Source organism: Haemorhous mexicanus, chromosome 18 (genome assembly GCF_027477595.1).
Source record: "Haemorhous mexicanus isolate bHaeMex1 chromosome 18, bHaeMex1.pri, whole genome shotgun sequence".
NCBI classification, from domain to species: Eukaryota; Metazoa; Chordata; class Aves; order Passeriformes; family Fringillidae; genus Haemorhous; species Haemorhous mexicanus.
Genome location: NC_082358.1, coordinates 5,370,385 through 5,382,949, shown reverse-complemented (window position 1 = coordinate 5,382,949; position 12,565 = coordinate 5,370,385). Strand labels below are relative to the sequence as shown.

The following is a 12,565-nucleotide window of genomic DNA, read 5'->3' as shown; positions in this document are numbered from 1 at the left end:
ATACTGTAATATATTCATGCTTATGGGAAAGTAAAATTCTAATCACATCTTATATTCTTATAACTTCCCACGCTAGCAGTGCAGTTATGGTGATTAACACAAACTGTATCTCACAACACTCTACCTCCCTGGTCACTTGTTATGCTGAGTAACCACATGTAGAAGAGGTTATTAAGTTATAATTGTGATGCTCTTTAAAGTTCTAAGTATATGTTTCAATGTACTTTTGATATTAAGTCTACACTATCAAAAAGAAACACAACTCACAGTATTTTGTATTATCAATATATTAGTAATCATTGAGAAAAAATCCCACATGGAAAGAGCTGCCTATGAAAGTAATGAGATGAACAGCAAAGTGGAGAAGTTATGCTTGGGAAAATATATACAGATAATTATTATGAAAATAAGACTGCACAAACAGTATTTTGTATAGAATCCAACATTGTATGGGGTTTGCCTTTATGGAAAATATAGCTAAGAATAAAAATACATATTTCAAACCTCTTTACATCTGGATGGAAGTTAATAGTACAAAGCTATAAACTATTAAATATTTACAGATTAGGAGAGCCAGAGTGATTACATTTCCATGATTGTCAGTGCAGAAGAAAGAGGGCCCAGATTAGTTGCATATTAATCAGTACAATTTTGCAATGTACATTTTTACAAGATCCATCTGTCCAGTTTAATGTCACCTTGCTGCTGTTTAGCTGAAATTCCTCTGCCAAGTTTTAACCTTCCCCTCCAAAACCCAGAACCCACAAGACACTCACACAAGCACATATCTGAGTATTTTGCAGTAGAAGAGCCACAAGAATAATTGAGAAATGATAAACCTTTGTTTTGCCTAATGAGTGTCAGCATTGGCAGGCTGCTGGAACTTCAGTGTCTCAATGTGCAGCTGTTTGGGAGGATAGCTTATTCATTTGAGGGTGACTTTTTTTCCCCTCCAGAAATGAATGGATTAAAAAATAATAATAAAAAATTGAGCTTCCAAGAGACGTTAAAAATGGTTCTGTCACTGACTTCTGTGTCATTTCTGATGAAATTAGGACTTCTGTGAAGAGGCAGCAGCTTCACAGATTTCAGATCTACTCAGCTTTTCCCACAAGATCAGACAGCAGCAGCCACAAAGATAACAAAAAGTCTGTCTGGTAATGCCAAGGAATTGGTCTCATTTGGCTCTCCCACAAACATAGTGGGTCCTTTAGAATATTATCACTTGCACACATTTATTGCATGATGTCCAGCAATCCAACCAGTCTAATGTAAAGGCCATTTGAAATTCAGTCACTGCTAAAGCCTTGTTTGCTGACACATTAGCTCCTTCTGCCTGCCAGCATAGCTTTGTAGGAAGAAAATGTAACATTTGAGGAGTAGTAGTGTGGTACTGACCTACTGGTTTCTAAATTAGGGTTACTTCTGGTTTGTGTCATGAACCAGTTGGTGGAGAGCTTGTATAGGACCAAGACTGATTTCAGAGCCTGCTTTCATCTTGGAACAGACTTTCAAGCAATATGAATTTCAATACCTAGATTTCTCAATTAAAAAAAAAAAGGGTTGAGCTACTGAGCTATGACACTGCCAACCCATCAGCTTAAAACATGCATGAACAGGTTGAGAAATGAAAATTTAACAGAATAGTAGAAGTCAATACTGGCTTTACAGTATTCTTCAAACAAAGCCACAATTCCAGTTTCACTTTCTCTCAGTCTGAGGTTTCTTTCCCAGCTGCCCTCACAAACACACTGCAGGACAGTGCTGGGCAGGGATGGACAGACGTGGTTCCTGAGGTTCTGCTGCTTGCTCTGCATGGACATGCAGTTCATCTCTCTATGATCCAGTGTGGCCTCATAACCAGGGAGCCATTCCTCTTAGTCAGCGGGGGAGAGGTGTGCAGCGTGTTATTTGGGGTGTACACAGCCTCCCTGGAGGCGTGCAGCCAGCTCCTCTTCCTCTTCAGATCTCCTACAAATGCTCTCAGATACAAAAATTCCATTCTCAGGAAGTGTTCCCTGGTCACGTCTCTGGAAGCCACTGTTATCCTGAACAGCTGGTCCCACACCCTGTTCTTCTTGCAGCTAGAAAACTCTTTGAGGTTGATAGGCTTTGACCGTGAATGAAGAATCCGAAATTCCAGGTCAAAGTGTGCAACTGTGGGGCCTGACAGGATCAAAATGTTACTGCTGTTCAGCTTCCCATCTGTCCACGTAAAACTAGCAAAAGAAGAGTGAGAAAATGATGAATTAATTCCAAATAATCAGTAAAGAAAGTATTCACTGGAAATTCTCCTTCATCACATTTAGTTATGTTGTTCTTACAACCCAAATGATAAGCAGTGCGCTCTTTTAAGGATAAATGTTGGTCATAAAATCTGATAAGGAAAGCAATCTGCAGTATTGCTGGTTTTCCTTTCCATGGAGAAAAATCATGTAAATCAAGAGAAAGGAATTGGCACTTGCCTGTAGGAGCCTGTTGTCACTCTAATGCCATCAATCAGCATGAACTTTTCCCGGACTTTTCCAATGATTTTGGTGCCTGACCTGGTGCAGTACGTGCTCCCCGTGATAATCCGAACCCTCATCAGCTGTTAAACAAACAGCAAGAGTCAGGTGCACTGCAAAGTTCAGTGACTGCATTAAAGGAGTAACACAGCAACAACCTTCCCTGATGAACTGTGCACTGGCAAGAGTCACTCACCAGGAACCAAGTGAGGATTTTGTAGGCAAAGAGGTGACATTAAGGGGCAAACCCGTAAACTGGGAATGGGTTAGAATGGGACTGTGAAAATTCCTGTCACCTAATCATCAGGATCCAAATTCCACAGACTCCTGAGAACCTGCTTCTCCCTCAGCCTTCAAAGTCTCGGCGAGCCCAAGCAACTCCAGTCATGCTTTAGGAACTGGACATTCCTCCTGCATTTCCTTGAACTTTCAATTAGTATTTGTGCTCAGAAAGCAGCTGTAACATCCAATTATAAAGGTTTCAGATTTTCTATTAATTGCTGTCTTATGTAGGAATAGTTAAATCTTCCAAGATAGAGCTGGAGCTCTGTAACACCCATTTTAAGTTGTGGCAGGAGGTGTAATAATTTCTTCTTTTCACAGTTTAAAGATTACAGTCATAAGAGGATCAGTTCCCTACCCCTATAAATATGACAAAGCTCACCTTTTCCTGCTCAAGGTCAACTCCCAGATCCTTGCACATTTTTAGAAAATGGGAAAGTGAAGACTGATCTAGAAGGATATACACTTTAACCTGCCGTTGGCTACAGGCTTCCAAGAGGTCTCTGAAGATATCAGTGTCTGTGAAGGAATCCATAACCAGGGCAATCATCTGAAATGAGTTTCAGAAAAAACCATTAGGCTGTTTTCACAGTACTGCAAAGGAGATAGCACATGAGAAATTTGAGTTTCAAATTAAATGCTCCCCCCTGCCTTTTTTTCAGGTGGTTATGGAACATGGTATAGTCTTCTGTGATAAAGAGTATTCTTCCTCACCCTGAGATAGAGCTAGACCCCTGTTTTTGCCCTATGTTAGGCAAATTTGATCTCTTCCTAAGCAGGAGAGGTCTTTTTCTTTTTTTCTTTCTTTTTTCTAAAGAACAGATGTCTTTTCCTCAAAAGCATTGCCAGAAGAAAAAGTTGAGCTTACTTCTAATACTACAGTTTTCTCATCTTCCAACTTTTCAAACATAAAAAGAAACAGTTAGAAAATCCAAAACCACCAGAGTCTGACTGCTCTTTATATCTCAGCTCTTTGTTTAAGATAAAAGTCAGGTTCATCTTCACCTTACTATTCAGATTGTCATATTCCAAGTCAAGATATGAGTAAAACATCCCTTGAAGAGCCAGCTCCTACCCCCACAGATCTTCCACATGGATTGAACCCCAGCATTTGCCCTGGATTCTCCGCAGGATGGGGAAGCAACGGCTATTTCAAAAAGCTGGGAATGGGCACTCCGGATTTATCGCTCACGGGTGCCAACTCCGAGGGAACTTAGCGGCACCGAGAGAGCCCATTCAGCAGAATGGGGGGGGAGGAAAGCTGGGAAATGATGAACCTGATTAAAAAATAACTACAAAAGATGGTGGGAAAGACATAAAGCAATACGAAACAGCAGAGTAATTAAACACGGAAGAATATGTAAGTAAGAGTATGTAAGAGTAAGCGGGGAAGGACGCGCAGCGGGTGCGGGGCACTCCGCGGGCACTCACTCACTCACTCACTCACTCACTCACTCACTCACTCACTCACTCACTCACTCACTCACTCACTCACTCACTCACCTGTCGGGCGGAGCGGATCTGGCGCCGCACCGCCTCCTTGCAGCCGTAGATGCTGTCCCCGCAGCCCGGCTGGAAATGCGCCTCCACCCGCGTCAGCCCGCGGAAGGCGCCGCTGGCGAAGCCCGGCCAGCCCAGCTCCAGCGCGGGCGGCTCCAGGTCCGAGCGCTCGGGGAAGTAGGTGAGCGACGAGGCGTCCAGCGAGGCTCCGGCCGAGGGCTCGGCCGCCGGCTCCGGGCCCGCGGCGGGCGGCAGCGCGGCCCGAGCGATGTCCTGCACCTCGGGCTCCGACAGGAAGGGCGCCAGCTGCTCCCGCCGCAGGAAAGCGCGCAGCGCCTCGGGGCCGCCCGCCACCAGCTCCTCCAGCGCCAGCCGCTGCGCCTCGCTGTACGGCCCGGCCGGCGGCGGCCAGCGCCCCGAGCCCTCCTCCAGACACTGCGACGCGTTGGCCATGGCCGGAGCGCCCCGGCGCTGCCCCGGCTCTTTATAGCGCTCCGCGGGCTCCTCCGCGCTTTCCCCGCCCGGCTCCGCTCCTCCCGGCCGCTCGCCCACGGCACAGTCACGGGTGGCACAGCCCGCAGCCTTCCCCACGCCCAGGGAAGCGCCCGCAGAAGCGCCAACCTCGCAGGAGGAAGGATGAGCCCAGCCCTGGTCCTGCTGCCCAGCCCGGATCAAAAGGCTGCTCCAAAAGCTGGAGAGGGCAAATGGCCCCAGCCGGAAAGGACGAAGCGCCGACGAAGTGACTTAGTCACCTCGATTTAAAATGCCAAATAAACAGAAAGCAAAGCTCAGCGATGATCAGGTGAAAGCCCCATGGCAAAAAGGAGTTTATTTGTAAACTGTTTCTTGTTCCTGTTAGAGTACCTTAACAGCAGCCCGGTATAATAAAGTTAAAAAGCACATAGAACAAACAAGGTAATTTTACATACATTCAAGAACTGCAGGACTTGAGCTTTTGAAAATACAACTCGATATTGGCTTTGAAGATGTAATCTTGGCTCCCTCCCTGCAACTTGGTTTGCTGCCAGTGTTCCAGATCCACAAATCAAGCAATAAAGTACCTTATCATTTTGAACAAGTGCAGACAGAATATTTTTCCCCACCTCCAGCTTTAGCGAAGGAGTGTCTGCTTAGAAATCCAAGCAATAAAAGTAGCTAAGCCTCGTCCATAGAGATTTCAGACAGAAATGCCAAAGTTAGTTACTCTCAACACTTGGAGCCTTTTTGAGTTATGGATATTTTTATTCATTCATTCATTCATTCAATATTCAAGCCAACAGCTGAAATGTGCCATCTACCGGACAAACATGCTCCTGAATAAAAAAAATACATAACCCAGACTCTGATTTGATTTGGCAGAATTCAGTGTGGTTGATCACTGAAGTACTGAGATGCAGGTCTAAAGAAAAACAGTACAGGCCAGATATCAGGGAGACTGCACACACTGCTCAGGTAAGAGACCCAGCAAGCACAGACATGCACAGAAATCTGCAAACAGTCAGATAAAGGCTTTGCAAAGCAACCAAACCTCAGGTCCACTCAATATTGGAAGTATCTTGAAAAACTAGAGTGGCACTTTAGCTCCTCAAACCAAGTTAGTAGTGGAAAAATGATAGAGCAGGAAAGAGTATTTCAGACAGCAAAGTTAAAAAGAGAAAAATGTTTATTTAACTCGTACAGTTACTTGTAAATTAACATTGCCGACATAACCCATAACATTCCGTAGTGCATTTGTCAGTTTACTTTTGAACAGGGGCTTTGTCACATGCCCTCAGTGATTGTCTCGCCTTGGAGTTCACTGCAAAGAAGGAAGCACACACATACACATTCATATATATTTATGTATCTCTAAACAAAGGCACAGGAGCATGATCTGAAACAGAATGAGCTAGTTAGCTCATTCTGTTTCAGAAGGCTTAAACAAAGGAAAAATAATACAGTTGAAGACAACCTGCAACTGTTTCAACACTCTTTGCAAGTTTAGTGGAAGAGTAACAAATATATCCCAGAAGTTAGAATAAAATCAGCTTTATGGCTCTTTGTAAAAGCTGATTCCTCTCCTGTCAAAGATAAAGTAGAAATAAAAGCCAATATTGGAAAAAAAGACTGAGAATTCCTTGATATAAGATAGATCTCCAAAGCTACTCTGAGCAAGTTCAGTGTGACTCAGAATTTCCAAGTTTATATAAATTAAAACTAGGGCATTAGCAATCCTGGAAAATAGTAACAAGTTCAGTTTTGAGGTTAAATACCCAGAATTAAAATGATCTTCACCACTAATGCATACAAGAGGAACCTTTAAGTTGTTACTATATAATGTCTCTTTTTCATCACTTACATTGCATAGTATAAAACAAAGTGCTGGAGAGTGGTGTATTAAAAAAGTATTAAAGAAATAAAAGTGCTGGACGGCAGTGGAAGAATCTTTAGGTACAAAGTGACAGCAACTTGAGCCTGGGGTTTGTGTGATGTGTGGTCAGGGCAGGAATCATTTATTGAGGGAAAAGAGCGAGGCATCGCGCAGGCTGCACAGGCTGGCGCTGATGTCGCGCCTCTGCTTCAGGCTGCTCCTGGCAGGGAACTGGCTCAGGTAGGTGGCAGGGACACGGCCCCGCCGGGACAGGATGGCCACCATGTGGCTCAGCTTCGACCTGATGGTCGAGTAGTGGAACTGCCTCTCTTTGTGCAGTTTTTGGAAATACTGTGCCCTGTGACTACTGGAATATTCAAAGGAGCGGAGAGAGGATATTGAGCCTGTAGAGCTTGCAAGAGAGCGCTGGGATGATGATGAAGACAATGATTGCAGACTAGAACTGGATACTGCCTTTGCAGACAGAAAATACTCTTCTTTTGACAACCTTCTGGGAAGGAGGGGTGTTTCTGTGCCCTCCTCTTCCTTTGTTTGTGTCACTGCAGTCTTCAGCAAAATGGATGTCTGCGTGCCTGTCACTCTGGCTGTGACAGAAGCCTGAGTGCTCGTGTCTGCTGTGGCAGTGCTGGCCTGAGTGGCTGCATTGCATCTGGTCACTGCTGCCATCTCTTCCCATGGGCCAGTTTGAGTTGATGCACTTCTCTGTTCTACTGTGGCCACTTGATTGCTGAACAACTCCTCTTCACATAGGCAAGAATGCCCCAGGTTGCAAAGCTTCCCTGCAGGAGTATATTCAGTTTGATCTGTTTTTTCCAGCAATTTCTTTGGAGTGCTAGACAGTCTAGCAAATTCTGCTCTCAAGTTGCCTTCCACAGTATATTCTTTGGAGGATTCTGTTCTGGTCAGCAGGTGATCAAACATGCCACTGTTCCTGCAGCTGGACGGTCGCTTTGGGCTGATGGGCAGTGACTGAGCATAAAGAATCCTGAACTGGAGGTCAAAGTGTTCAACCACTTGACCTGACAACACCAGCAAGTTGCTGCTGTTCAGCTTTCCATCAGACCATGTGAAACTGTTGAAAACAAACCAAGACTCGCAGTTAATCTCCAGTGCATTTCAACAATACAGCTACAGACAGCAAGACAGCTTAAAAAATGAAGATAAGGTAAGAAGTCAACAGAGCATTCATTTCCGCTGGAAGAACTCTATTTAGCCATGGCCAAGCTCTCTGCTAGCAACAAGCTGAGTAAACCAGTTTTCCAAAGGTGTTTTCAGATTTGTGTCAGCCCCACATGGACTCAGCTAGTCCATGTGCCATTGGCACTCATTAACACCGGGCAAACAGCAAAGTTAATACATCCTTTTGCAGCAAATCCCCATTTTTACAGCTTCACTGGGCACCAGCAGACCCCAATACTTGCCTGTAGGAGCCTGTTGCCACTCTAATGCCATCAATTAACATGAACTTCTCCTTGGCTTTCCCAACAATTTTGGCACCTGACCTCATGTAGTACGTGCTCCCTGTGAGACTTCGAACTCTCATCATCTGGTTCAGAAAAGAAAGGAAAAAAGTGACATCAAATTTAAGTTAACTTCCAAAAGCTTTTGATTAGAAATTCTACCTGAAAGCAGGTAAGCACAGTAGGGAAGATAAGAGTGAAATGAACCTTTTTTATACAGTCTGTGTATGAGTGTTTTTAGTCACACAGTGCTAAACTGCTGTTAGATTAAGTGACAACAGTCAGTTCCAATTAATTACTGCCCAAGAAGGCAGGAGTGTCTGTTCCTCTCCAGAGAAACTTTAACTGCACTGAACATAAGCCTTTCCAAGCCAAGCCAGAACACAGCCATGTCCATTTATATTCACAGCAGCTAAACAAATCACCTGGCTCACATCATCCAAACCCTTTTCAAATAAAGTATTAGGAAAGAAAGCAGATGGTACCAGAGCTGTACCACCCTTCAGCTTCCCACGTTTCTGTTTTCCTTAGCAAGCAGTTCCTGGAGCCAAAGAATAAAGCTATTTAAACATTGCAAAATTAAATCCCTGAAAATTGCTGCATCCTCAGGACAGGGATCCCAGTGCACACAGCACATGGGGCTGGTACACATCATGGTTGTAGCTCCTACATATGGGCAACAGACAGGTTGCTTTAGCCTTTCAAGGCAGTCTGATGCTTTATAGAATGGTCTCTTTCATATGCATAAATTGTTCCACAAAAATAAAAATAAACCACACTGACCTCAGTTCAGTACTTACACTTTCCTGCTCAGGACAAACTCCCAAATTGCTGCACATTTCCAAGAAATGGGGTACAAAGTCCTGGTCAAGAAGGATGTAGACAGGGACTTGGCGGTTGTTATAGGCATCCTGAAGGTCACTGAAGATCTCAATGTCTGTGAAGGAATCCATCACAAGGGCAATCACCTGTAAGGAAAGCCACACCACTAACTCAAGGGTTTTATTTTACACAAGACCACTGCCTTCCCCAGCCATTTTCTCCTGCTGCTATCATCAGGGCCTCATGCATTTCCTTGTCCTGCACAGGCTCTGGAAAGCTCTAAAAGATGTCTATATTCCCACAACACTCCTGTAAATTCATTGTGCCCCAGCATGCAAAGCATAGGCTTGAAGAGGTTTTTCCTCTGTCTGCTGCTTTTGTACACTTTCACATTCTCCTTTCCTACACAATCCCCTGTAGTGTGACCAGACTGGGGAAGCTATCACAGCAGAACCTGGCCTCCAGACAAGCCATCTCCACACCTGTTCTCCCAGTGTTTCAAGCAGCTACAGGAGACTTAGCTCAAATGGCCTCTTTGCTGTCAGAGCTCACAAACCCCAGCTGATCTCCACACTTCCTGGTTTCTATATTCTTACTGAGTTTCTATCCCTTACCATCACAGGAAATCCCTCCACTCACCCAAGTTCTTTCAAAAAGGCAAACCCTGAGATGGGGATATCACATTTATGAATCATCTCTCCCGCTAATTCAGAGCCACCTCACACACTGATTTGGTGCTTGAGTTCTCACCCTTCCAAACCACTTCTGTGCAGGGACACAAAGATACAAAAGATTCAGCTCTATAACTGAATTTTCCACTTTTCTATTAAACCAGCATATAGAACAATGAGAATACAACCACTGTGGGTACCTGGCACTTGCCCTTATCAGGTGGAGGCTGCTGCAGCACACCCAAGGTGTATAAGCACGCAACACAGCTGCTCTGTGTGTGGCACAACCTGTACTCACAGGAAACCTTTCCCACAGGAACAGGCTGAGCTCTGCATTCCCACCTCTGTCCTGCTCCCTAAGGGACTGGTTCTGTTTGGCTGAGTTCTAACATATAACATGCACAAGCACATGAGTATTTCTAGATAAAGTTACTTTATGTTGGTGCTTCTTGCGTGTGTCCTGAGGCTCTTGCCACCCAATCACTTGTCTAAGTGTTGAAGAAGATTAAAAACCAATAAGATGCTTTTGACAAGACCAGACAAGTGAGAAAACCACCCCTGAAAACAAAACAAGTCACACTAAATCCTTGGGAACACTGAAGCCTTCATATGACAGCTCAATTCACTCAATTCATGCTTGAGCTCTAGTCCCAGAAAGAGCAGCTGAAAAAGAAATACAGTTTTGCCCAAAATGTTTGGAGGAAAGAGAGAAAAACCTTTTCTCTACTCATCCATTTAGGATAGCCAGGGCAAGATCACAGCAGTCACTTGATGTAACTGCATTTGAGTGCATTAACTTGGGAAGAAATTATGCAGGATCCGAAGTTTTCCCAGTCTTCACCTTGACTTGAGTAACTCGGGAATTACTGAGAAATATCACACAGAATCTGACATTCAGTAAATCTTAGGGTGTCAAAAATGCCCATTTTGTCCACAAAAATTCTCCCTGGATCAGGCACAGACACAAATGGGGCAGGAGCAGCTTGCCTTGCTCTTGGCTCAGTGTGAGGGAAGGTGTTTGCCAGGATGCTGCAAGGAACAATATTACAAACAAGTACAGCTTTTGGGGGGAATAAATGCCTTTATTGCATTTACTCGAGTTACCAGACTGGTCTCATATACCTGTAGGGATTGTTTGAGAACAGAGCTTCCCCTGCGACCGTTTCTGGCAAGGAGCCCATCGTTCATGTCATCCTCACACACTCCCTAAGCTTCTGCCCTCGCAAAGGAGTAGAGACTAAGCTCAGTTCTGATTCAGGGTGTGCCGTGCACATTATACAAAGAGACAGGAGTTGCTTCATCTGGCCACCCAAAAAGGAAGCTACACATTTAAATTTTAGCTGAGCCAATGGAATGGCTGCTAAGGAGAAGGGTGGTTCCCGGCTGGGATTACAGTTGGAGGCTATAAACTCCAGGAATGCAATGGGTTACAGGGAACAGTTACAAGTTCCTATGCCACGTGGTTTTCAAGCCATACTGTGCATTAGAACAATAGCGTTCACTCCTGTAGGCAGAAAGTCCTGTCAAAAGCAGTTCTGTACGTCACTTAGTGAGTTAAGGAAGAAAAATACAATCATGGTGTTATATCTATAGGTAACTTTCTCTTATAGAAGAGGCTTATTCTGTGTCACACATTTAAAGGACAGTAGGAGGTTTCTGCAAGCGCACCTGTCTGGCAGTAAACATCAGTGGGGAATCTTGAATAGGAGACCTTTTGCTCCCAGTGAAAGCAGGGTCAGCTGGATCCAGGGGCTGTGCTGGCCACGGCAGCAGCGCTGCGGGAAAGGGAGCTCTCGGCGCCTCACCCAGAGCACCCGGGAAGGGGAGGGCTCGCAGATGCAGCAGAGTGCCACTTTTTCTGTATTTTCCAGCTTGTCGTCCTTAACGACACTGTCTGCTCGACAAGGGCTTTAAAGCCACTTGGCTTTGCTCGGTGTCCCATGGCGACGCGCAGCGGTGTTGATCCTTGACGCGCTCGCAGACCCAGGGGAGAGGGGCCCCGGGCAGGGCAGAGCAGGGCGCTCCTCGGGCACTCGGGCTCACTCGCTCACTCACTCACTCACTGTCTCACTGTCTCACTCACTCACTCACTCACTCACTCACTCACTCACTCACTCACTCACTCACTCACTCACTCACTCACCTGTCGGGCGGAGCGGATCTGGCGCCGCACCGCCTCCTTGCAGCCGTAGATGCTGTCCCCGCAGCCCGGCTGGAAATGCGCCTCCACCCGCGTCAGCCCGCGGAAGGCGCCGCTGGCGAAGCCCGGCCAGCCCAGCTCCAGCGCGGGCGGCTCCAGGTCCGAGCGCTCGGGGAAGTAGGTGAGCGACGAGGCGTCCAGCGAGGCTCCGGCCGAGGGCTCGGCCGCCGGCTCCGGGCCCGCGGCGGGCGGCAGCGCGGCCCGAGCGATGTCCTGCACCTCGGGCTCCGACAGGAAGGGCGCCAGCTGCTCCCGCCGCAGGAAAGCGCGCAGCGCCTCGGGGCCGCCCGCCACCAGCTCCTCCAGCGCCAGCCGCTGCGCCTCGCTGTACGGCCCGGCCGGCGGCGGCCAGCGCCCCGAGCCCTCCTCCAGACACTGCGACGCGTTGGCCATGGCCGGAGCGCGGCTCCGAGCCTGCCGGGATCGCTTTGGAGAGAGTTTGAATCCAAACAGCGCGGCCGCCGCTGGAGCCTTCCCCGCCCCGCGCCGCCGTTGGCTCCGGCTGGGGCGGCACCGCCTCCGCCGGGCGGGACCGGGACAGGGCTCCCGGCTGGGGACAGCCCTGCTGCCCTTCCTTCCATGGAGCTCCCGGCTGGGGAGAGCCCTACTGCCCTGCCTTCCATGGAGCTCCCGGCTGGGGACAGCCCTACTGCCCTGCCTTCCATGGAGCTCCCGGCTGGGGACAGCCCTGCTGCCCTTCCTTCCATGGAGCTCCCGGCTGGGGTCCGCCAGCCCCGAGCCCTGCCAGCCTT

At 47.0% G+C, this 12,565-nt stretch overlaps 2 protein-coding genes across 2 annotated transcripts; both read right to left on the bottom strand.

The window, feature by feature from the left end:
- Positions 1-271: 271 nt before the first annotated feature.
- LOC132335746 (protein FAM83D-B-like) lies at positions 272-4,997 on the bottom strand. Its single transcript, XM_059862586.1, has 4 exons — positions 4,293-4,997; positions 3,172-3,339; positions 2,466-2,590; positions 272-2,219 (listed from the first exon to the last, which is right to left on the bottom strand). The coding sequence occupies exons 1-4, from the start codon at positions 4,740-4,742 to the stop codon at positions 1,829-1,831; spliced, it is 1,134 nt and encodes a 377-aa protein (XP_059718569.1). The 5' UTR covers positions 4,743-4,997; the 3' UTR covers positions 272-1,828.
- A 90-nt stretch (positions 4,998-5,087) lies between these two features.
- LOC132335745 (protein FAM83D-B-like) lies at positions 5,088-12,274 on the bottom strand. Its single transcript, XM_059862585.1, has 4 exons — positions 11,757-12,274; positions 8,921-9,088; positions 8,082-8,206; positions 5,088-7,732 (listed from the first exon to the last, which is right to left on the bottom strand). Exons 1-4 carry the CDS (start codon positions 12,204-12,206, stop codon positions 6,778-6,780), a joined length of 1,698 nt encoding a protein of 565 aa, XP_059718568.1. The 5' UTR covers positions 12,207-12,274; the 3' UTR covers positions 5,088-6,777.
- Positions 12,275-12,565: the final 291 nt, after the last annotated feature.

Bases quoted from the DNA above. Each gene is read 5' to 3' on its own strand.
- LOC132335745 (XM_059862585.1), bottom strand. From the start codon at position 12,206: ATGGCCAACGCGTCGCAGTGTCTGGAGGAGGGCTCGGGGCGCTGGCCG. The intron at 9,089-11,756 runs GTGAGTGAGTGA...CTTTCCTTACAG, and splicing joins AGATCCGCTCCGCCCGACAG to GTGATTGCCCTTGTGATGGA. The intron at 7,733-8,081 runs GCAAGTATTGGG...TGTTTTCAACAG, and splicing joins GTGGCAACAGGCTCCTACAG to TTTCACATGGTCTGATGGAA.
- LOC132335746 (XM_059862586.1), bottom strand. From the start codon at position 4,742: ATGGCCAACGCGTCGCAGTGTCTGGAGGAGGGCTCGGGGCGCTGGCCG. The intron at 3,340-4,292 runs GTGAGTGAGTGA...AACTCATTTCAG, and splicing joins AGATCCGCTCCGCCCGACAG to ATGATTGCCCTGGTTATGGA. The intron at 2,220-2,465 runs GCAAGTGCCAAT...TTCTTTTGCTAG, and splicing joins GTGACAACAGGCTCCTACAG to TTTTACGTGGACAGATGGGA.